Source organism: Narcine bancroftii, chromosome 1, assembly GCF_036971445.1.
Source record: "Narcine bancroftii isolate sNarBan1 chromosome 1, sNarBan1.hap1, whole genome shotgun sequence".
Lineage (NCBI taxonomy): Eukaryota > Metazoa > Chordata > Chondrichthyes > Torpediniformes > Narcinidae > Narcine > Narcine bancroftii.
The window spans coordinates 213,873,160-213,898,883 of NC_091469.1; the positions used below are offsets into that span (position 1 = coordinate 213,873,160).

The 25,724-nt window shown below is 44.7% G+C and overlaps 1 protein-coding gene and 1 long non-coding RNA gene across 4 annotated transcripts in view; both read right to left on the reverse strand.

Annotated features, from left to right (window-relative positions):
• Positions 1 to 12,304: 12,304 nt before the first annotated feature.
• On the reverse strand, positions 12,305 to 15,168 carry LOC138739005 (uncharacterized). Its single transcript, XR_011341946.1, has 2 exons — positions 14,644 to 15,168; positions 12,305 to 12,509 (listed from the first exon to the last, which is right to left on the reverse strand). It is a non-coding gene; the product is annotated as an uncharacterized lncRNA (long non-coding RNA).
• Positions 15,169 to 21,035: 5,867 nt separating this feature from the next.
• LOC138739008 (UDP-glucuronosyltransferase 2A1-like) overlaps positions 21,036 to 25,724 on the reverse strand; it is a 79,098-nt gene continuing 74,409 nt past the window's right edge. For all 3 annotated transcript variants that reach the window (XM_069890348.1, XM_069890339.1, XM_069890330.1), the window contains one exon: positions 21,036 to 22,086. In XM_069890348.1, the coding sequence (XP_069746449.1) occupies positions 21,804 to 22,086 (283 nt within the window). In that variant the 3' untranslated portion in view covers positions 21,036 to 21,803. The remainder of the gene's footprint in view (positions 22,087 to 25,724) is intronic.

Consider the following 25,724-nt stretch of genomic DNA (forward strand, 5'->3'; position numbering starts at 1 on the left):
CTCCCTTCTATTGGGTAACCAATCCTCTTTTCATGTTGAAATATTACCCCAAATCCATGCATCCTTATCTAATGACAGATAAAGACAGTTTCATTTCATTGTGAAGAGTAATTCTGCTACTTGATTACAATCTTTATTGTAAGTTTCTGCGGCTGTGTTATTTCATTTGTAATGCCATTTTGATTTTCTTTCACTGAATTGGAATTCCTGAATTTAAATTTTGTTTAGATGCTGTTTCAACTTTCCAGAATATTGTTTCCTATCATTCAGCTGAATCATGGGAGCATTGACAGGACAGATGGGAATGCTTCTTCTTCCGGCTACTGACTGTCCTCACCAAGTTGGGCTGATGTGGTGGTGCACCACCGGCCTACTGCAGGGGGCAACCTCTGTACCTGCAGGAGTGTAAGGGGACAGGACAACACCTGGCCGGCTGTCAATCTGTCGGTCTGAAGGGATCAAACCCCACCCAGTCGGGTGTCAATCACCCTCCGGGATATAAGCCTGCGCCGTCCTCCCGAAGCTCACTCAGAGTTACTGCAGCTACAGCCAGCCTAACTCCGTGGTAGTCTTTGTGGATTATAGCCTGTTGTACAGTCTTTACCTTGTGTGTGTCTGATTCTGGCTAACAGGGCACAACAACTGATACAGAATAATGAAACACTGCTGTGTTAGCAGTGGGAGGATGAGAGTATACACTCCCTTCAAAGGGCTGGTAGATGAGTAGCATTGCTGTGTGATGGTTAGATAGATGATGTGATGGAAATGGAGCATCACTGATGACGTTCGTACATGCTGCATCCTGCAGCAAAACAGGAAACATTTACCAGCCTTAGAACAGCTGACACAACTCAGATCAGAAATTGAAGTAAAAACACAATGCTGGAGAAACTCAGCAGGTCAAACAGTGTCCTTTGTACAGCAGGGATAAAGATACCTCACCAATGTTTCAGGTTTGAGCCCTTCCTTAAAGTCATGGCATTGCGTTTTTACTTCAGCCAGAACGTCTGCAAACTTTTGTTTTTTACTTAAGATCAGAATTCTCCTGGTTTTGGTTATGATAATATCACATCGTGCAGGGGACACCCAAACGTATGGCACTGCACTCGTGAAAAAATCACGGATTCCTTCCTCCAAGCTATAGGATTGTCAAACATTTCACAACGTTACTATTATTAGAACACAGAACAGGGAATATTACAGCACAGTTCAAGTCCTTCAGCCTACAATATTTTGTCGACATGTGTAAACCTATTCCACAACAATTTAACTTTTCCCCACTTCACACCAATTGCCCTCTATTTTTCTTGCATCCATGCGCCTACCTAAGAGTCTTTTAAATGTCCCTATTGTACCAGCCTCCACTACCACTCCTGGCGATGCATTCCGGCACCCAGTACTCGCTGTGTAAAAAGCTTATCTCTGACGTCGCCCCTGGACTTCCCTGCGTTCACCTTAAATAGATGTCCTCTGGTATTTGCTATTTGAGGAAAATTTGCTGGCTGTCCACCCTATCTCTCTCACAATCTTGTTTACCTCTATTAAGTCTCCTCTCATTCTTCATCACTCCAAAGAGAAAAGCTTTGCTTCATATGACATGTTCTCTAACCCAGGCAACATCCTGATAACTCTCCTCTGCTCCCTCTCCAAAGTATCCTGTAGTATTTTTTCTTTTTTTTGCCCCACAGCAGTTTTTGCCCCACAGCAAATAACATCTTGTAGCTGTGCACGACTTGAAATAAGACACACACACCCATGGTATAGTAAGGTTAAGCTCTGAGTTTTATTAGAGCTCATGACCGACTTTTACGCTTGCACTGCTCCCGCCGTGGCTCCCCTTGGCTGACATCACCACATGCATAACAAAAGTGAGTTTCCTGCATGCGGGTACTTTCCTGCATAACAATGCATGTCTTCCCCGCTCGCTGTCCCTGTCTGTTGGCTGTGCAGCAAGGCCAGTGCCATTTTGGGGTCACTGGCCTTTAAGCGGCCCTTTTTGTCCACCCACCGGTTCGCTTGTTGGGGCCAGTGCTGCTGCGCAGGTTGCTGGCCTTTGGTTGTGCTCATCTCCTGGAGTGCCGGCTCATCCGTCACCGTGGTGGGCCACCACATGACCCCCCCACGGACTGGTGATGTTGTCCTTGTTATTGTCCTTGGTGCCCGGAGGCAGATCCTCTGCAGGCTTTGGCATCCTGCCTCTCTGGCATGGTGCTGATGTCTCGACCGAGTGCACCAGGTTGAGGTGTGCTGGCTTTAGCCTGTCCGTGGTGAAAACCTTCGTCTTGCCTCTAACCTCCAGCTCAAACGTGGCTCGTTGTTACCAGTGACCTGGTACGGACCCTCATATGGCCTCTGCAGCATTGGATGATGTGGAACCTTGTGAATGAAAACATACTCACAGTCTTGTAGGCCTTTCGGTATGTTGATTCTTGTGTGTCTGAGCCTGGAAGGTGGAGTTGGGGCCAGGTTGCTGACTCTTTCCATCAGCCTGCTTCTTGCTGTCCACCTGGGACAGTATGAATTCCCCCGGGGCCACCAGTGGAGATCCATAGAAGAGTTTGGTGAAGAGGTTTTGAGGTCCTCCTTGAGTGCCGTGTAGATACCCAACAATGCCCAAGGTAGTTTGTCTACCCAGTGAGGTCCTTGGAGTCTGGTCATGAGTCAGCCTTGAGGTGCCTGTGGAAGTGCACCATCAACCTATTTGACCGTGGGTTGTTGTGTGGGGCAGCTCGGTGCCCCACAAGCTGGCAACATCGGACAACAGGCTGGAAGTGAACTGGGACCCTCTGTCGGAGGTGATGTAGGATGGTGTCATAAACCATGTCACCCAGGACGATAGGAGGGCCCTGGCACACAAGGTTGTGGACGTGTCCGCCAGTGGGCCTGTTTCTGGCCACCTGGTTAATTGGTTGACCATCATGAACAAGTAGCAGAAACCCTGGGATACTGGTAAAGGTCCTACTATGTCCACGTGGACGTGGTCCAACCTTTGTTCTGCGGGCTCGAAGTGTTGAGGTGGGGTGTTGGTGTGATGCTGTACTTGGTTGTTTGGCTCTGCATGGACGCCTTCACCCACCCGCTGACCTGTTTCTGCAATCCATACCACACGTACTTGCTCGCCACCAGCGAGACCATCCTGATGGATGGGTGAGCCAGTCCGTGGATGGAATCAAAAACCTGCTGTCTCCAAGCAGCCGGGATGATAGGACTGACCTGGCCAGTGGCCACAATGCACAGGAGGGTGGTGTTACCTGTGCTGACTGGGATATCCTGGAGTTGTAGTCTCGATATGGGAGTCCTGTAATGGGGCATCTCCGCCATTGCCATGAAGTCCACTCTTCTTGATAGCACATAGATACTTTGTCTGGATAGTGCATTGGCCACCATGTTGTCCTTGCCAGAGATGTCCCTTACATCTGTGGTGTACCCCAAGATGTAAGACAGGTGTCATTGCTGGCAGGCTGATTAGGGATCCAAGACTTTAGCCAAGGCGTATGTCAAAAACTTGCCCTTTAGGAAGTACCTAAAGTGGCGGATGGCTAAGTACAGCACCAGCAGTTCTTTGTCGCAAAGTGCTGGACTTCAGTTCCGGAAGCCACAAATGTTTGCTGAAGAAAGCCAGCAGCCACCAATCTCCTTCGATCTGCTGCTCTAGAACTCTGTTGATCACCGTTCCTGGGGCATCCACTGTCAGGACCGTTAGAGCATTTACCCTGGGGTGTGCCAGGAGAGTGGTGCCTGACAGGGCTTCCCTGGCCTTCATGAAGGCCTCTGCTGACTCCTTGTCCCATGTGATGTCCTTCGCCATCCAGGGGAAACAGGGCCGCATGATCCAGGGTGAACCTGTAATAGAAATTGATCATCCCCTCGAACTCCTGTAGTCCCTTGGTCATGCTGGGCCTAGGAAATTTCCGGATGGACTCCACTTTGCTGGGTAGCAGTGTAGCTCCTTCCCTGATTATCCTGCAGCCTCAGAAGTTGTGGGCCTCCAACCCAAACTGACATTTGGTTGGGTTGATCGTCAGGCCGAACTCGCTCAGTCAGGTGTGGAGGTTGTGGAGATGCGTCATGTGTTCTTGTTAGTTTCTGCACATCACGAGGATGTTGTCCAGGTACTCAAAGGTGCCATCCAGATCTTGACCCACAGCGTTCATTAGCCGCTGGAAAGTCTGTGCCGCGTTCTTCAGCCCGAACGGCATTTGAAGGAATTCGAACAGGCCAAATGGGGTGATGATGGTGGTCTTGGGGATATCATCGGGGTGCACCAATATGTGATGATATCCCCACATGAGATCTACCTTGGAGAAGATCCTTGCCCTGTGTAGGTTAGACGCTAAGTCCTGGATGTGCGACATAGGGTATTGATCTGGTGTTGTGGCCTTGTTGAGTCGGTGGTAGTCGCTGCATGGTCTCCAGCCCCCAGTTGCTTTGGGCACCATATGTAGGGGAGAAGCCCATTTGCTGTCCGACCACCGTACGATTCGGAGCTCCTCCAGTTTCTTGAATTCCTCCTTTGCCAATTGTAGCTTCTCCGGAGGAAGGCATCTTGTTCTTGCGTGGCGTGGCAGGACCTGGGTCAGGATATGGTGCTGTACACCACGTGGGGGCATCAGCGTGGTGAATTGGTGGATGAGGACTGCAGTGAACTCAGCCAGGACCATGGCGTATTCATCAATTGTTTGCTACATCGAGTCCAGGTGGAGTGCTGGGAGCTTGGCGTTTTTGAGGGGGAAGGTTTGAAAAATATTGGCATGGACCAATCTCTTTCGCTTGCACACAGGAAGTCTACCCCAAGGAGAAGCGGTTCCACTGCAGCCAGCATGAACACCCATGATCAATGGCTGCCTCCCAACTTGTAGTGTGCGTGGAAAGAACCGAAGACTTGTTGATCCAAACCAACGCAGTTATTAACTAAAAGACTGGAGCATATCACAAGTAGGTTGACCAGTCCAGAATGACCTGGTCTGGCTAGGAGCAATCCTTTAAGACCTGCCAGTAAGTGTGGCTACACTCTCAGCCAATCACAGTCATCCTACACTACCATCTGTACATATGTACATAGACACATTGGTGATAGAATCTGTACTATCACACAATTGCAGTTGGACTTTGCGGGTACCATAGGTCCAGATCGTTCTGTTGTTGGCAACCCTCAGTGTGGGGCCTGACTGCCTATTCCTGGTATCATGTCCCGATGGGGACAGGACGCTGACCTCTGTTCCCGTGTCTATGAGGAAACATCGTCCAGACTGGCGGTCCCAAATGAACAGGGGGCTGTCTTGTTGGCCAGCCATCATGGCCATTAGTTGTCGACAGCTAGCCCCGGCATTTCCCTGAAACGTGCATGGCGGTCTGCACCGGTGGGCTCCGGCACCCCATCTCTGGTGGTAGAATCACCACTGGTTGTTGGGATCATCTGCTCTGTGGGGCTGCTGTCCTCTTGGCGGGTCTGCATGGGTCTGGTTGTGGGCTTTAGTGATGAGCCTGATGGACGCTGAGTCTCTTCTGTTTCAACAGAATGTCCACTTGTGCTGCATCTTTCTGGGGGCGTCATTGAAATCCGTGTCAGCCAGGAGCAGTTGGACGTCCTTGGACAGTTGCTTCAGGAATGCCTGCTTGAACGTGATGCAGGGCTCAGTTTGCCCAGGATGGCCAGCATCTCATTAATGAGAGCTGAAGGGGGCCTTTCCTCTAACCCGTCCAAGTGGAGCAGATGTGCCCTCTCTCACGTCATGAGAACTCGAAAGTCTCGATCAGCATGACCTTGAAGGTGGTGTAAGCGCCTTCCGATGGGAGTTCCTGGATGAAGTTGTCCACCTGGCTCGTCCTGTCCTAGTCCAGGGTGCTCACCATGTGGTATTACCGGGTGGACGGACTCTACTGTGATCTGCCAGATCTGAAACTATGCCTCAGCCTGATCAAACCACACAGCAACTAGAGATCTCCCACGTTGACTGCTGCCTGTTTGCTCATCGCTGGGTTTAGATGTCATCTAAACCATTGGGGTCACTAAATGTAGCCGTGCACTACTTGAAACACACACACACACACACACACACACACACACACCCACACACACCCACACACACACACACCCACACACACACACACACACCCACACACACACACACCCACACACACACACACACACACACACACACACACACACACACACACACACACACACACACACACACACACACACACACACACACACACACACACCCAGTGTAGTCAGGTTAAGCTCTGTGTTTTATTAGGACTCAGAGCCGACTTTTATACTTGCACTATTCCTGTTGTGGCCCCCTTTGGCTGATGTCACAACATGCATAATAGAAGTGGGTATCTTCTTGCATGACAATACCTTCTTCCCCGCGCGCTGTCCCTGTCTGTTGGCTGCGTAGCAAGGCCTGCACCATTTTGGGGTCGCTGCCCTTTAAGTTGTCCTTGCCGTCTGCCCACCGGTTCACTTGTTGGGGCTAGTTCCACTGAGTGGGCTGCTGGCCTTTGGTTACGCACATCACCCGGAGAACCAGCTCGATCACCACGGCAGTGGGCCGCCACAATCTCCAAATAAAGAAAAGTAGGAAACCCCTAAAAAGAAATAGAAAAATATTCCCCCCAAAAAGTACTGATAAAAAAAATACAACACAACTTTCCTCTACTATACAGGAACCAGCCTTCACGATTAAGTGGCATGTGGCTTTGGAAGAAGAAGACAAAAAAAAATCCGCCCATCCTGGACAGAATATAAAATACATATTGATCAAGTATGGTGAGCTTTATTCATTTGATCATCATCAAAAGTATCCTGTATTATTGATGTGATGAAATTAAACCAAGTCGTTTTCTCTGATGGAGCTGATCTGAGGTACTTTTCCCTCTGTGACCCCTTCATTAGAATTGATATGTCAGGATCAACGCGCTCACAAGGCCGCTGCAGTATGCTGCATGACGCAGGCCTGCTGCTCCCTGAAGGGCCCAACGGATGGCCTCCCTCACGCCGCAGTTGGTGCCTTGTGGTCATTTAGAGAGCAGCAAGCCTGTGTCATGCAGCTTCACTGCATCAGCTTTGTGTGAGCCTCAACCACTCCAACAACAACATCAGGCAAGGCTGTGAGAATATGAGGAGAAGCTCAGAATGATACAGGCAAGTTAAATGGGGACATGGAATAAAACACGGAATCATTGAGGCCAACATTCACAGAAGAAAGAGAAAGGCAGATGCTTTTTTAAGAATGGCGAGAGAGTGAATCTTGTTGCTCTGCACAGGGATTTGGATGTCCTTGTCTGTTGCAAAAATAAATCCAGAGGCTAATCAGTTCCAGCCTCTATTTCAAGGGGTAGAGGACACGAGTGAAGATGTGTTGTTCCAGTTAGAAAGGGCATTGCTGAGATCACCTGGACAATAGCTTGCACAGGTTTCCTTTCCGAATGCAAGGAGAGAGCAAGTGCAGCTAAGAATGACCAGGCTGATTTATTGGTTTGTTATAAGAGGAGTAAATAGGTGGGGACTACAAAGCAGGAGAAAGACTTGCTGATTCAGAGGAGACTGCTCTGGATATAACAGATGCAGACTCAATGCTGTAGAAATTCAGCAGGTCAAATTGTGTCTTTTATATAGCAAAGATAAAGATACATAACCAATATTTTGGGCTTGAGCCCTTCATCAAGGTATGAGAAAAATGTCAGCAATGCCCGAACAAAATGGTGGAGGGGATGGAAGGGCGAGGAGGAGCACAGTTCTACAATCAAGAGGATAAGGGAAGGAGGGCAGACTTACAAACAGGAGGAGGGAAGGGGGCGGTTCTAGAAATGGAAAGAGGGGAAAAGACCGGAGAAGTGTCCAGAAGAAATATTAGGTGTTGCTCCTCCAATTCACGGGTGGCCTTGGTTTGGTAGAGCATGAGGCCATGGACAGACATGTCAGTGCAGGAGTTGGGTGTAGAATTAAAATGGGCACTCACATGAATGCAGGGTATTTATAAAGTTGAGTGTGGCTTTTCACACTGATGGTGGGTATTTATACAGTTGAGCATTGTTGTAAGTACCACTCGTGAGTATTTAGACAGTCGCGATTGTTGTATGTGCAAATGGTGGGTATTTAAATGACCGAACATTAATGTATATAACAGTGGTGGGTATTTATGCAGTTGTAAGTGTTTGTACGTACCAGTATTGGATATTTATACAGTCGTGAATGATCCAGATCTATAGTAACAGCTGTCTGGACATTGATATCTCTTGCATAAACTCAACCTACAATTCAAAAACGTGAAAATGTGCACATGAATCTTCATTTACACAAGCAAAAGAGCTCAAATCTGTTGGAGAAATGGGCCTCTCTACAGCCTGGAATTCTCACTTCATTGCAGCCTAAAGCTTCCCTCACCATTCACAGTCCAAATTGATTGAATTTGAATGATTAATTCCCTGTACTAAGCAAAATCAGACATTTCCTGTGCTCTTGAATTTCAAGTGAAGCACGAAAGTCTGCAGATGCTGTGATGGAAGTAAAAAAAAAAACCACACAGAGATGCTGGAGAAACTCAGCTGGTCTCACAACGTCCATAGAAGCTAAAGGCATATTACTGATGTTTCAGGCTTAAGGAAGAAGCAGAGAACAGGAAGGCATCAGAAGGAAGACTAAATACTGAGAGGAGGAGGAGTCCAACCCATCAGATATATGTCTGGTTTCATGAACTGCCAGACTGAGACCACTTGCAATTTGGAGGAACAACATACTTCATCTTTTATCTGGGCACCCTCCAATCAAATGGCATTAACATCAACTTCTCCAGTTTCCATTAAATTTTCCCTCCCAAACCATCACCTCATCCCCCTCTTGCCTTTCCTCTACCTGTTTCTCGTTCTCTCTCTCTCTCTCTCTCTCTCTCTCTCTCCCCTTTTCCCTCTGTCTCATTTCACAGAGCCAAAATCAATTTTCACCTCTCCTCTTATCATATCCCATAAACACCTTTTGTTGGCCTGGACTCCTCCCCCAGCCAATCTCCAGTCTTTATTCTGATGCCTTCCTGTTCTTTACTTATACTTTGAAAAAGGTTTCAGTCCCTTAATGTCAGTAAAATATCTTCACTTCCTGTGGATGCTACGAGACCAGCTGAGTTCCTCCAGCATTTTGGCGTTTCTTATTTTAAATCTAAATTTGAATGAAGAATTGATCTGATTTTTTTTTACTTCAAAGAAACCACGATGGCTTTAACCTCACTCAGCCGAATGTATATACACATCCAACAGAAACCATCCACAAGGGTTCAAGAAGCCATGTGAGATATCTGATAGTGCCGCAGGTGTCTGTGGCTTAAATTATTCTCGTTGCATATTCCTCCTTGGTCGATAACATTCTGACCTGCCATGAACATTTCCCAGAGACTGTCACACATCGTGGAAACAGGCCCTCTAGCCAACTTGTCCACAATGACCAAAATGTCCCATCCACACAGGACGTACCTCCCCACATCCCTATAAGCCCATCCTATCCATGCATCTGCTCATTTTTTCTTATAACATTGCAATAGTATTTGCCTCAACCACCCCCTCCAGCAGCCTCCACCCGCTGTGTAAAAAGGTTGCTCCACAGTTTCCTGTTAATTCTTCCTCCCTCACCTAGATATCCTAGAGTTACCAAATCCCTTCCTCTGGGCAAAAGACTCTGCTTTCCCCCAATCTATTCCTCTCATGAATTTGTACACGTCTGTGAGATCGCACCTCATCCTCCTGTGGTCGAACGAATAGAGCCTTAGCCCATTCACCTCTCCTGATAGCTCAGACCTCCTAAGTCCTGGCAACATCCTCTTAAGTCTTCTCTGCATATAAAAGGCCCACAGACCCAGCTTGTCTGTACCGAACATTGTGCCCTCCTGCATTAGTCCCACACCCACATTTGACTCTGACCCCTGCAATCCTCTCTCATCCATGGAATTATCCAAGTGTTGCTTAAAGGAAACTGATGTGCTTACCCCCCACCCCTTTGTCTGACATCTGGTTTCATATGCCCACCTTGCTCTGGTTGAAGAACTACCCCTCATGTCCCTTTTAAATCCAACCCCCTCACCTTATAGTTGTCCCCTCTCATTGTATATTCCCCCTTTCCAGGAAATGGACTTTCATTATCCACTTCATCTATGCCCCTCATGATTTTAGAAATTTCAATATGATCCTCTCACAGCCACGTACGCACCAAGGAAAATAGACCTTGTTTTTCCAGTCTGGCATGATAACTCAGCCTCACTAATCCTGGCAAAAATTTCAGAAATCTCCGAGAACATGGAATGTAGAACATTACAGCACAGAACAGGGCCCTCGATCCACAATATTGTGCTGAGCTATACAAACTACAAACAAAACTTTGCCTGCCTCATACCCATAACCTGTTATATTTATTATATATATGCGCCTATCTTAGATTCTTTTATATGTCCCTATTGTACTAGTGTTGCCACCATTCCTGACAATGCATTCGAGCAGCCACTATTCTCTGAATAAAAAAATTATGACCTCTGGTGCTTGCTACTGTCACCCTGGGGAAAAGGTATTGGCTGTCCACCCCATCTATGCCTCCCACAATCCTGTAGACCTCTATTAAGTCAGCTTTCATCCTCTTTCATTGCAAAGTGTAAAGCTCTAGCTCTGTTAGTCTTACTCCCTCCAATCCAGGCATCATCCTTGTAAATCTCCTCTGCACCTTCTCCATTGCCTTCACATCCTTCCTGCAATGAGGCGACCAGAACTGAGCACAATATACCAAGTGTGGACTAACTGAAGTTTTATAGAGCTGCAACATTCCCTCACAACTCTTGAACTCAATCCCCCAGATAATGAAGGCCAGCACACCACAAGCCATTTTAACTGCTCTATCATCCGTCGCTGCGACCTTGAGAGATCTATGGACTTGGACCCCAAGGTCTCTCTGTTCTTCCACACTGCACAGAATCCTATCACTATCCCAAAGTGCTTCACCTTACACTTATCCAGATTGAACTCCATCTGCCACTTTCTTACCCAACTCCTCATCCTATCTATATTCGGTTGTAACCAACGACAAATTTCTACATTATTCATAATACCTCCAACCTTCATATCATCTGAAAACTTACTGACCCATCTCTCTACATTTTCATCCAGGTAATTTATAAAATTCTTAAAGCGCAGGTGTCCCAGAATAAATCTGTGCAGAACTCCACTAGTCACTGACCTCCAAGCAGAATGCATTCCATTTACTACTACACTCTGCTTTTTGCAGGCAAGCCAGTTCTGAATCCTCACAGCCAAAGTTCCGTGTATCCCATATCTCATGATTTTCTGAATGAGTCTCCTATGAAATGGCTTACTAAATTCCATACACACCACATCTACCATTCTATCTTCATCGATTTCTTTTGTTACCACTCCAATAAACAATTAGGCTCATGAGGCATGGCCTTCCCCTCACAAAGCCACGCTGACTTTCCCCGAGAAGACTGTATTTTCAGAAGGCCTCTGGAACCTCAGGACCGGCTTGCCATCACTTTATGGTGGTATGTTGTCCCATGAGAGCCTCAATCCATCAGTGCTCTTTTTGGTGTGGGTATATCCACTGTGACTTTCGGTTTGAGGTCAACCCTTATGAAACGTTTCATCCAGCTGCCAAGTGGTGCATGCCTACAGAGGACAAGCAACGGGTTTGCAGAGAAAAAGTATCCAATGTGTGCTAGTGCCATTGACAGCACACTTATTCCTATAATTGGCCCACAGGAGGATGTATCATCCTATTACTACTGTAGGGGACACCATTATTCTTCAAGCTGTTGTTGACCACAAGAGCTGGTACGAAACATCCTGACTTTGTTAAAATCGTCTGTCTGTGCAAATGAGTGTCCTCAGTGTGACAATCAATATATTGTGGTTTCAGCTTCACAGATGTGTATGTGGGTAGGTCTGGCCTAACCCACCATAGGATTATGGGGAATTTCTGGTTAAGGGGAGAAGAGAGGTTAATTTGCCTGAAATTTTACACAGGGTCCACACTATGCTTGGGGACTGGGGGTGGGGGGGGCAGTGGAGAGGGGTGGGGGGGCAAGTGAGGAACGGGGAAGGAGGGGGAACGGGGAGCAGGGAGGAGAAGTGGGAGAGGGGAGAAGGAAACAGGAGGAGGCGAAGCCAGGAGAAGCAGGAACTGGAGGGGAGTGGGGGGGAGGATAATTTGATGATCTCAGCCATTTGGAGTATGGATACTCTATGATTAGATAATACTCCCATTAATTGGTCCAGCATATAGTGTATAATGAAGACATGACCAGCTTGGTTGTGGCCAGGAATGTATATTCATCTTGACAGGGAATTTCACAGCCGAGTCTTATCGGATACTTGACCTTGTTCAATCCGGTCATCTATCAGAGGTTAATAAACATCGCTTTGTCCAAGTACTTTTCCTCGATTTGTTCCAAGATGTCCCCTGTGAAACTGTTTTAGGATTGCTGATTGCAGAGTTTGTGATATCACAATCCTTCCTGCAATCAAAAGACAGCCATTAGAGATTGTTAATGATTCTCGTCTTTTGAAAAGTGGCTGAATTTCTATCCTTAGACAAGATAATGGTAACACATTATCTCTTGAAGAGTGTCATTTTTGATCATTGTTTGTCTGACTCTTTCTGCTGTAACCGGCAGTGAGTTAATAACATCTTTGAATACCTGGTTGACTTCTGCCTCTACCGAGAGTTCCGTGACAAGAATATCTTCCGGCTCTGTTTCCAGTTCACTAATGAATCATGACAATACGATACTTGTGGTCAGCATGCATTTAATTTTGAAATCATACCCAAGTAGCATGGTTGCCCATCTTTGCAGCTGGTTTGCCGTGTAAATTGGAATTCCTTTCTTTGAACAAAATACTGCTAAGAGCAGCTTGTGATCTGTCGGAGGAATGAATTGCCATCCATAGAATAATTATGGAATTTCTTCACTGCAAAAACAATTGCTAGAGCCTCCTTTTCAATTGGTCCATAGTTATGCACTGCGGCGGTTAGAGACCGTGTTGTATGTTCTATGGCCTTTTGATTCCTGGTTTTTTTTTGCATCAGTGTTTTGTGCATCTGGACACTGTCCATGTTCGTCCATGATGAAACCCAGATATTTCACTGACTTTATGAAAAATAGCCATTTTTCTGGATGCACTTGAAAACCATGGTCTCTTACACGGGACAAAACACAATCAAGACATTCAAACAACTCTTGAGCGTTTGGTCCCATGACCACGATGTCATCCAGGTAGACTGCAACTCCCAGAACATCGTTCAGCGTTGTGTCTCTGATCTGTTGGAAGATCACTGGAGCAGTCTTTACTCCGAATGGTAGACAGGTGCACCTGAGCAGTCCACAGTGCATGTTGATGGTTAGCAATTCTCTGGATTCTCACCAATCTCCACCTGTCAATATTCGTAAAGCATTTGCCACCATTCAGCTTAGTGAATGGCAGTGGGTACTGATGAGTGTCCAATGCTGCATTCAGACCAGTTGAAAAATCAGCACACAGACGTATGGATCCATTCACCATCACGATAGGTGTAGCCCATGGTGAGGAGTTGACCTGTTCAATTACTCCTTCATGTTGCAGCCATTCCAGTTCTTGCTCCACTTCTTGCAGTGCTGTGTATAGACAGGTCGTTTTGGCTTGAAAGTTGGTTTCACATTTGGCAGAAGACAGTTTCGCCTTTGTTTTAGTGCAACGTCCGAGGCCTTCGGAAAATACCTGCGCATGGCGTTGGTTTAACTGAACCAGCAACTCTTGTGCTGTATTTGCCGCTGTTGGGGTATGCGCCACTTCCAACTTTAGACAAATATCATTAAGTGGACAGTCCAGTAGGTTCAACCTTTCGAGACCCATGAGATTGAGGTTAGGATATTTCCTTCTGTGCCATTTAAGCTGATGGAATACTCAACTTTGCTTAGCAACTTCAGGCCCCCCTTCACACCCAAAGCATTCCATGCTGTGTTTTCAGTTGGAGTCACCACTCTGGCTGACCAGCCTGTTTCCACATTCTCTTTGATATAACCATATTACAATTACAGTATGGAATCAGGCCATCTCGGCCCCTCTAGTCAGCATCGATTTAAGAAAACTCCACTAGTTTCACCTACCCACTCCCTGTCATTAACCTTCCAATCCTCTCCCATCTATGCACTCATCCAATCTTCTCTTAAATAACAAAATTGACCCTGCTGCAACCACCTCTTTCGGAAGGTCATTCCACTCAGCCACCACTCTCTGAGTGAAGAAGTTTCTCCTCATGTTACTTATAAACTTTTGTCCCATAGCCCTTAACTTATGACCCCTCGTTCCAATCTCACCTACCTTCAAGGGGAAGAATCTATTCACATCTATCCCCGTCATGATTTTAAATACCTCTATCAAATCCCCCCTCAACCTTCTAGCTCCAATGAATAAAGGTTAATGTCAGACCCTCTATCAATTTGAAGCCTAACTGGGATGCCATTAATCTGCACTTTCACATATTTCCTGCATTCGACGTTTTCCACCTTTAAAGTCATTTTGATTGGTTTCACTTTTATGTGTAAAGCGACTTATCGTGTGTTTTCCATCTGCCAGTTCTATAGCATTCTGTCTTATGTCCCCGACACTTACATTTACTGCAGCACTGCCATCTGTACGGGCAGTAACGAGCGTAGTGTCACTCATTGCAGTTCCAACAGGCACTGGGTGGTTTGGCTGGGCCAGTCACACTTATGTTTGGTCTAGCAGGGTCTGCTGACTTGACTGTCTGGACACGACTTGAAGATGGTTGTGCCACTTTCGCCATTTTGCTGTCTGGTTTAAAATTAATGAAGCATTGGCATTCGGCAGTTAATTTTTGAAGGGTCATGTCAGACTCCTGCTCAATCTTTGCCAGCAACTGCGTTCTGAGGTCTGCATCTTGAACTGGTCTTCAGTCAGCGTAGAGTTTAAAATTCTCCCACTGTCGATTTACTATACTCGCGTATGCCAAATGTTTTTTGGTATCTTTCTTGTTCATTTTTAAAAACAGATACTGAATGTTGAACTCTAATGTTAGTTCACCGAATACTTCTGCCATTACATCGTGTTTCCTGGAAACTGAGCTTCCGGGGAAGTTTTGGCAGAATAAAGTTTACACAGCGCTCGTGTTCTCGAGTGCCTAACTTCCTGAACAGCAGCCTAATCTTCTATGCCTCACTGAACCTGGAAACGTCATCTGAAAACAAGTCTTAATACATTAAAAAATATCCAAACAGAATCTGCCAGATGATCTGAAATCAAAACTTTGGAACTGAAATTGCAGTAAAACACGTTGCAAGAAGAAATGCTGATTTAAAGGTTTTTTTTAACTATCCGAACAAGGTCAGCCAGATGCTCTGAAATCAGAACTCTAGAAGTTGAACTGCAGTAAAACATTTCGCAAACTGAAAGGCTGATTTAACGTTTTTTTTTAAATATGCAGAGGTCAAACTGACAGAATCTGACAGATGATCTAATATCTAAACTCTGGAAGTGAAACTGCAGTAAAAGACGTCGCGAGCACATTTTCAAAAACACAGTTCACTGATCTTCTCTCCACACTTCCCTCTGTACTCAAACTTCCCCCCAATTAGATACCTATGTGACACGTGTATGCATGAGCTGATGTCACGAAGCTTACCTGGTAAGCCATTTGTTGTTTCACACTGCCAGTAGTCGAATAGATGGTGAACTTGGCTGGGCTCCAAGAGTTACCCCCTACCCAGGTCTCGGAGCCCAGCTGATTTTGTCCTGCCATGCCCAGTCCAACGTTTTCACACTGCACTATTTCTGGGTGGGTAACCAGGTAAAATCCACAATTAACCCACTTGTACACAGCGGTGTGATATTTTTTATTTATAGTAATGTTGTAAGAATGTTATAATATGAATGTTTGCACTAAGATGGTTTCACAAAACACCGAATTTCATGACTTGTTCGTGACAATAAGTTCTGATTCTGATTTATGTCAATGCAATCATGAGGACTCACTAGGAGATATACTTCATTAGGAGTTTGAAAGATTCGGTATGTCACCAAAAAGTCTTGAAAATTTCTACAGGTGGACTGTGGAGAGCATTCTGACTGGTTGCATCACTGTCTGGTATGGAGGTGCCAATTCACAGGACAGGAAAAGACTACAGAGAGACGTGAACATGGTCAACACCATCATTCAGATTAAGATTTCCTATTTATTGTCAGAGTACATACATGACATCACATACAACCCTTGGATTCTTTTTTCCTATGGGCATGGCAAAATTACCACTAATTGGTCATGCATAAAATAAACTGTACACAGTGTAAACATGTAAACAAAAAAAAGAATTGTCAACAGATAAAGAATGTAAACAAATTAACTGTACAATACAGAAAGAACAAAAGAAAATTAATAAAGTGCACAAGTAAGAGTCCTTAAATGAGTCTCTGATTGAGTTTGTCATTGAGGAGTCTGATGGTGGAGGGGTAGCAGCTGTTCCTGAACCTTGTGGTGTGAGTCTTGTGGCACCTAGACCTCTTTCCTGATGGCAGCAGGGAGAGAACAGAGCGTGTTCTGGGTGGTGAGGGTCTTTGATGATTGCTGCTGCCCTCCAAAAGCAGCGTTCCCTATAAATGTACTCAATAGTGAGGAGAGTTTTTCCTGTGATGTCCTGGGCTGTGTCCACTACCTTTTGCAGGGCTTCATGCTCAGGGATAGTGGTGTTTTCATACCAGACCATAATGCAGCTGGTCAGCACACTTTCACCGCTCCTCTGTAGAAATTTGCCAGGGTTTCTGGTGTCATATCAAACCTCCGTAAACTCCTGAGGAAGTCGAGGTGCTGACATGCTTTCTTCACAATGCCATTAGTGCTTTGGGTCCAGAAAAGAGCCTCCAAAATAGTAACACCCAAGAACTTTTAAATTTGCTCACCCTCTCCACCTCTGATCCCCCAGTGATCACTCTATTGTACACCTCTGGCTTTCCTTTCCTGAAGTTAACAATCAGCTCCTTTGTCTTGTTGACATCGAATGCAAGGTTGCTGTTGGTGCACCTACCAAGTTTTCAATCTCCATCCTGAATGCTAACTCATCACCTTCCTTTATACCGTGGTATCATCTGCAAAGTTGTAGATGGTGTTCGCATGAGTCCTCACTCTATTAAGAACATCTACAAAAGGTGGTGTCTCAAGAAAATTGCCATGATCATCAAGGACCCTGATTCACCCTCTTCTCACTGCTACAATCAGGACAGAGGTACAGGAGCCTGAAGACGAACACCCAGCTGTACAAAAACAGCTTCTTCCCCTCCACCATCAGATGACTTTGATAAATTTATGGAAGAACAGCTAACTTTCTTCTTTGATACTAATATTTCACCAGGGGTTTCTAGTTTAGTTGTAAGGGATGCTTTGAAAGTTTTTCTCAGGGGACAAGTTATTAATTTACTGTTAATGATAAAATGGAAGACAAATAAAGAAAGATTAGAGTTAATTAACCAAGTCAAACAAATAGATCAACAATATCCTCAAACTAAAAAATTTGGAATTATATAAAAAAACAGATCGAACTTAAAACTAAATTTGATTTTCTCTCAACATATCCAGTTGAATGTCAACTTTTGAAGGGTGAGAGTCAGTTTTACATTCATGGTGATAAATCTGGTGAGTTTGTGGCTAAGCAACTGATAGGATTTGGAGCTAAACTACATATTATAAAGATGATGGTAACATAATATCAGATCATTCTGAAATAAATGACTCATTTCAGAAATTTTACTCTCAACTTTATCCTTCTGGGTGTATAAATGACAGTAGTTTGATGATGTTTGTTAGAATGATTAAATATTCCCATTATTCCTTTGGATAGTCAAACTAGACAAGATGAGCCTATCTTGCAGAAGGAAATAATGGCTACTATTTCTTTGTTGCAGACTGGGAAATCTACAGTCAGAAACCCATCGAGTTTCTAGTAGAAATTTTTAAATCATTCTCTAAGTTGCTGTCAGCTTACTTAGGCTTGGTGTTAGAGGATTTGTTTAAAGAGGATAAACTTCCAGAATCATTCAACAAAGCTTGAATATATTTAATAGTGAAGAAGGGTAAAGATTTAACAGACTGTTCCTCCAATAGGCCAATTTCTCTACTGAACGTTGCTGTTAAAATTTTAGTAAAGGTTTTGGCCAATAGGATGGAAAATACTTTACCACGAATTATTTTTGAAAACAAGACAGAATTTATTAAAAATTGGTATTCCTATTTTAACATACATCATTTATTGAATATTATTTATTTCCCTTCTAACAAGGCTATCAAGTGTGTTCTCTTATTGGATGCAGAAGAAGTATTCGATCAAGTAGAATGGTCAGTTTGTTTTGTGATTTTAGAAAAATTTAACTTTGGTACTGATATTATTACATGGATTAAATCAGGGGTGTCAAACTCAAATTCACGGAGGGCCAAAATTAAAAACTTGGACTAAGTCGAGGGCCGATTTAATATTTAATGAAAGTTTTCAACAACATCTGCATGTTTTCTCTTCTTTCAACATATGTAATGTTAAACTTTAGGATATAACTTTAGGAGGATAATGTTACAGGTCAGGAGTAGGTAGCTCAAGTTCACCCTTTGCTTGACCTGAGGGAAACATATTTGGTCCCTGTGGAGATGTAGTCAGCATTCATAGGCTGTGTCCATTTTGGCCTGCATCAGGACTCAGCATTTCCTGCTCACTCCTCAGGCTCTAGGCCTCTATTCACCCTCAACCCACCATCCCTCTACCTGACCAGTCCTTTTCCCAACATCTACTCACCCCTCACTCCACTCGCTCAGCCTCTACCCACCCCATCCTATACATGCCCCTCTACTGCCTCTCCCCTCAACCTGTTCCTCCCTCTACCCGTCTCTCACCTTCTAATCACCCCTCCCCTACTCGCCCTGCCCCTCCCCTTTTACCTCTTCCCTATCCACCCCTCCTTCTACTCATCTCTCCCTCTAACTGCCCCTTGCACCATCATAACTTCCCCTGCCCATTACTCCTCACCCTCTGCCCCCCCTGCTTACCCACCCACTCAGGCCCAGCGCGCTGCCGATCAGCCTTTGGGGACAGCCACCATCTCTCTCTTCACGTGCAGGGCCGAACCAGCCATCTCTGGGGTCCACACGGGTGCAAGTGCTGAAGGCCGTGGCGACCGGGAGAAGTGCACTCGCGCTGTGGAAGGGCCGTCCGGAGGTAGCAGGAAGGGGCTCGCACGGCCCGGGGGCCGTGCGCAGCCTGCCATGCCCGTCACGCCGACAGGAAATCACAGGCGCTCGCCCATCCGCCGCACCGCTCGACAGGTGGGAGAAGTGACTGGTTGTGCGGGGAGCCTTCCAACTGGCTTGCCGGCTGATGACATTGACAGACTTCTCGTGTTACAATTTCTCGTGTTACAATGGGGAAGGATGTGCAATGAAGGGGGAGGATGGTGGGGGTGACATTATCAAAAAAAACAGCATTGGCTCTCGCTGCAGGGCGGGCCACCTCTAATACATTTTTGAAATGATCTTGCGGCCAAATATAATATGCGGGCCAGAGTTTGACATGTGTGGATTAAATTATTATATTCACATCCAACTCTACAATTCTTACTAATTAACAACAATCACAGCCTTTCAATTTGCAACATGCCACCTGTCAAGGGTGCCCTTTAAGTCCATTTCTTTTTGATTTGGCCATTGAACCATTAGCAATTGCACTCTGAGAGTGTATGGATGTCTCAGGTTTATGGAGGTTGGGGATCGAACATAAAGTTTCTCTCTCTGCAGATGATCTTTTAGTTTTCATTTCAGACCCAGTTTCTTCCCTACCATATCATTACTTTCACAATTTAGTCAATTTTCAGTTTATAAATTATATCCGCACAAAAGTGAACTCTTTCCTTTAAATTCTCCTTCATCAATGTATGTTGGATTTCCTTTTAAGATTGATAGAAACCAATTTACGTCTCTTGGTATTACAATTACAAAAAATCATATTCTTCTTTAATAAGGAAAACTTTATTACTTTGCTCAAACAAGTGAAACATCTTTAACTTAAGTGGTCACCTTTGTCTATATCTTTAGTTGGCTGTATTAATTCTATTAAAATGAATATTTTGCCTAAATTTTTGCATCTTTTTCAATGTACCAATTTTCGTTCTTAAATAATCTTTTGATTCTCTTGATTCGGTTATATTGTCTTATATATGGAAGGGTAGACACCCCCTTGTCTAAATAAAGTTTTCTTACAGAAACCCAAGAGGAATGGTGGTATGGCTGTCTAACTTTAGGTGTTATTACTGGGTGGTCAATATACGATGTCTTACATTTTGGTAATATTTTCATTGTACTGACTGTCCATTATAGGTGTCTATTGAGCTGAATTCCCCTAAAAAATTTTCTAATTTAGTGCTTCTTGGTTCTTCATTTCCACTTCTTTCAATTAAGTTGATAGATAACCCCATTGTTAGAGATAATGCACAGCCAATGTTAGTACAGCAAAGCTTGCAAGAAGGGAAATAGGCAGCTTAGCAGAGATTCACCACAGGGACATCATATCTTGCCTGAATATGGAAAAGTGAATAATTCAAGTCTAAAATTTCAGATTTTACAATCTTCACACTTGATAATTTTTCAACATAATTTGACTGCTTGACCTATATCTTTTCTTTAATTCCTTTTTTCTCCCTTTGCTTTTATTTCAATGTTAAGATATGTAATATCATACAACGAATGGTGGGAAGGGCAAGCGATGTGATTTTTCTTCTTTTTTCCTTCTTTTTCTTTCCTCACTTTTCTCTTTTTATTCTTTTCTGTTTGAATACAATATACTACCCAGACTATAGTTGATGGATGTGTTTTTCAATATATATATGTCTTGACATTTAATAGCATTTCATAATGGATATTCATTTAAGAAAAAATTGTATTGTTTAAAATGAATGAAAATAATATGAAAAGAAAGATTTCTTAATGGACAATGAACCACAGGCAAAACCTCACAATCTTGTCTTTTACAACAATATATATATTTATTTGTAAAATATAATTGAAAGCAATTTCTGCACCTGTTTTGCACAATATGCTGCCACAAAACAAAGAATGTTCATGATGATAAATTTTGATTCTGATTCCCATTTATTGATTCTGATTGTGACTGCCAAATTTGACAAACATATATAATTTTAAAAAAAAATTAGACATACAGCACTGTAACGGGCCAATTTGCCCCTACAAGTCCATGCTGCCCAATTCACAAACCGATAACCTACAACCTAGTATGTTTTTGAGCGCTGGAAGGAAACTGGAGCTCCCAGAGAAAACCCACGCAGACACAGGAGAATGTACGAACTCCATACAGACAGCACGGGATTCGCACGCAGGTGCAGTCCGAATTGCTGGCGCTAAAAAGGTATTGTGCTAACTGCTACGCCAACTGTGCCGCCATGATCTCTCATTAATAAAACCATCTACTGATCCAAATGACCATCTTGGTTGATGATAATAGGTATTGACAGTGACATTGCAGATCGCAAGAATCAGTAACCTAAAATGTGGATTTAAAGTCCAGCGCTCTTGAAGCACAGACAATTTGCACAACTTGCTGATTTGATAAAGCAGTTAAATCATTGGAAACACTGTAATCACAAACTAAAATGAACTTCATCCTGAGCCGATTATGATGGAGGCATGAAGCTCAGTGCCATTTAAAATTATAACCACAGACATTCCAAACAAAATCCCAACGTGAGGAAATTTTAAGTGATCTGTAAACTCATTGAATTTTGTCTTTTTGTACTTTCATGTGCATGCATTTTCTACAACAAAACAAACAACATTTAGTGAGAAGAATTAGAAAAACTGCGAAACAGGCAGCGAGAAATGCCATCACATCGAGGCAATGATACTGTGGCCACGAGAGAGAGTGCGCCGCAGGTCGCAAATGTTTAGCTCCTCCATGTCGTATTACAAACTCAATCCAGAATACCGATCTGTTCAGTGGACCCGTTGGTTGGTCGTGTTGAATTTGAAATAACTTCATTGCATTTTCTTTGTACCTAAGAGAACAGAAGAAGTTACTTTTCCAGTTTTGCCCCGTTACTCTGTCCCAGTTGATGCCACACATCTTTAAATTGGCTTCCACTGACATGGAGTCTTTAATTAATTCAATTTCCCATTACAATTCAGAATGTAATTGGACAAAAACTGACATAGACACAAATCTGGAGCTGAGGCCTTCAGGTGAAGGTTCAGGGGTAGAATGTCAGGGATGGAGAACAAGCTGGAATTAAGGTGGGGCGGGGGGTGAACACAGCAAATCCTAAATAAAGACCAGGAATGAATTTTAAGGACAAGGGTGCTATATTTAGTCTTTAATGGTCCATGAGGCTCAAGGTGAAGGATTACAATATAATGGAAGTATTCTGCACAGAATATAACACCAAGGCAGCAAAGATCAAAGAAGGTGATAAATTCACAATTGTTAGTGAAACTTCTCCTGAACATTGCATTAGTTCAGCATATTGTTTTACTTTCCCCTGTGCAATTCAATCTATTGAGGGAAAACAACTTCAGAAAATCAACGGTATGTGTGCAGTTGGCCCACTTGCTCAATGGTCAACACTCCAGGTCACAGAGCTCAAAAGTAGTCAGATTACTGCTCAGTAGTTGGCAAGATTTGAGTTCCAAGGTCAATAACTTCAGGCTGAGTTTTGATGAAATGGTTTCACTGCGTTCAGTTCCGATACCTGTTCCTTCTGGGTTAGTGGGGTAAGCCAAACCTCAAAGCAACACTTCCTGTGCATTTCCTCTTCACTGTTAAATCAAACTCCACCAAGTCAAGAAAGAGTAGAAGATGCATTCTGGATGAGGGACTCCATAGCACCAAACTTGACCAAATGATTTGGGTTCTGAAGGTTGTTGTGTCGCATACCTACCTTTGTCGGGAGGAGGAGAGTGGTTGGCAGGACCATCCGTGTGGCAGTGAGCCAATGAGAAGGTCAAAGGCATGTAGCGGGGTGGAGTTTAGGGAGTTGAAAAACGCAATGTTGTGACCAGTGAATAAAAAAATGATTGGCAACTTCATGGTGGCTGAAAGAATCAAGTGAAGCTATTCTTGTTTGTAAGCTGTGGTAAATCAATGCCATTACAAGTGGTAACTCCATGAGTTCACTGAACCTTTTAATTTAAAATAGGTAGCGATAGGATAAACCCCTTACTGGGAGGTGAAACTGAAGATTCCCCTCCCTTTTATTAATAATGCACCAGCATGGTTCATGATCCTCGAAGCGAGTTTCTCTGCCCTCTGTGTGACGAGTCAGAAGATGGAGTAAGATTGCCTGTTGTACGAGGTCTTTGAAGATTGCTGCTGCTCTCTGACAGCAGCTCTCCCTATAGATGTACTCATTAGTGGGGAGATTTTACTCCTGTGATGTCCTGGGTTGTGTCCACTACCTTTTTGAGGGCTTTTTGAGCCCTGGTCACTATGAATATAGCCAGGATACATGAACAGGGTGAAAATAGAGTCTAGGGACTTCATAATGGACGAGGAAGACGTGTCTGGGCACGGGATGAGGAATGGGAAGTGGGAGTAAACATTGATGACCAAAAGTAGATGTTCCTGTTCATGGAGGGGAGAGGGGTGAGCTGTTCGTAGAGCCTGGATGATTTAATCAGGAGCACTTTCGTGGGGTGAAGAAAGTGCAGCTTGCACTCAGCACAGACCTGGCATGACCTGGTCATGCCTCTGATGTCTTCTATTGAGTGGGGCAAGTTCCAGGACTTGACAAAATGAGCCATGCGGGTGACCGTTGGATGGCAGAGATCATTGTGGATGGTCTGCAGTTGACCGGTGTCTGCAGAGGCTCAGCATCCCTTGAACAAAGCATCTGAAGGGTGGTTAACCGCCCTGGGCCAGTAGGCGATGTCAAAATTGTATGTAGAGAGTTCAATCCTCCACCTAGCAATTTTGTCACTCTTTATTTTGCCCCTCTTACATTCCTGAACATGAATGCTATAGAGCGCTGGTCCATGACGAGCATAAATTGACTATCAGCCAGGTAGTATCTCCAGTGCCTTACGGCTTCTAAAATGGCCTGAGACTCCTTTTCCATAGACAGGTTCCGTAGCTTGTGACCTTGAAGCATCCGTGAGAAAAAAGCAACTGATCTGCCTACCTGATTGAGAGTAGCAGCCAGGGATAGGTCCGAAGCATCACTTTCCGCTTGGAAAGGTACATTCTCGTCTACTGCATGCATGGTGGCTTTCACAATGTAGCTTTAGAGATAATTAAAAGCCATCTGGGCTTTGGCTAAAAGGGGGTAAGTGGTGGCTTTAAGAGGGGATGAACCTCGTCAGCTCATTGAGGGACCCATTGGGTGTAATATGAGAAAAACCCCAGACATCTCCACAAAGCCTTTGTGGTCCCAGGGAGGTGAAGCTCTAATGGGTGGGGTATCCTATCAGGGTCAGGGCCGATGGTGCCATTCTCCACCATGTAGCCAAGGATAGCCAGTTGTGTAGCCCTGAATACACATTTGTCAGAATTGTAGGTGAGATTCAGGGCTCTCGCCGCATGGAGAAAGCTCTAGAGATTGGCATCATGGACTTCCACGGTGTGGCCACAGATGGTGACATTGTCAAGGTAGGGGAAGGTAGCCTTCAACCCGTACTCGTCCACCATCCTGTCCATCTGCTGCTGAAAAATAGAGACCCTATTGGTAATACCGAAAGGAACCCTCCGGAACTGATAGAGTTGGCCATTGGCCTCAAATGCCGTGTACGGGCAGTCCTTGGAACTGATTGGCAGCTGGTGATAGGCAGCTTTCAGGTCGATGGTCGAATAGACCCGATACTGCGCGATATCATTGACCATGTCTGAAATGCGAGGGATGGGGTATGTGTCCAGGAGTGTGTATCCATTAATTGTTTGGCTAAAGTCAATCACTAACCTGGATATGTTTTCCCCCTTTACTACCTCCACTTGCGCTTTCCATGGGCTGGTGCTGGCTCGATGATCTCCTCCTCCTGCAGGCGCTGGGTCTCAGCCTTTATAAACTCCCTATCTGCTGGGCTGTACCTCCTGCTCTTGGTGGTGATGGGCTTCTAATCAGCAGACAGGTTTGGAAAAGGGTGGGGGGCAGTGGGGGGGGGGGTTTCGATGTTCAGGATGGAGAGGTTGCAAGTAAGTTCTGGTTTTGAGGGCCCTCCGTTCTGAACCATTACCGGGTGTAGGGGAACAAGAAACTCCAAGGTCATGCTTTTAAGGCGTCACAGGAAGTCCAGACCCAACAATATTGGAGCACACAATTCATCTAAAATGTACAGGTGAAGTTTACAGAATTACCCCCCACAAACAACAGGTGAACTATACAATGTTTCTCTACACATGCTGAATGGGACTGGGATGCTAGGAAGATTTGGTAATTGGAGGTGTACATTTTTAAGTTATATTTCTGCACAGTCCATGAAACTTTCTGTGGAGCCTGTGTCAATCAGGCACTTGGTCGAATGTCCATTTACCTTCACTGTCACCATTAAGTCGCTGAGCTGGTGAGAACTATTCTGGTCGAGGACCTGCGATGCCAGGTTGCCGGAAATGCCTTTTTTTTCCCTTGAGTGGGCCTCTCCATCCTGAGTCGACCTGTGAAGATAAGATTGTGCCGACCTCATGGCACGGCAATATGGCTGCCCTCCA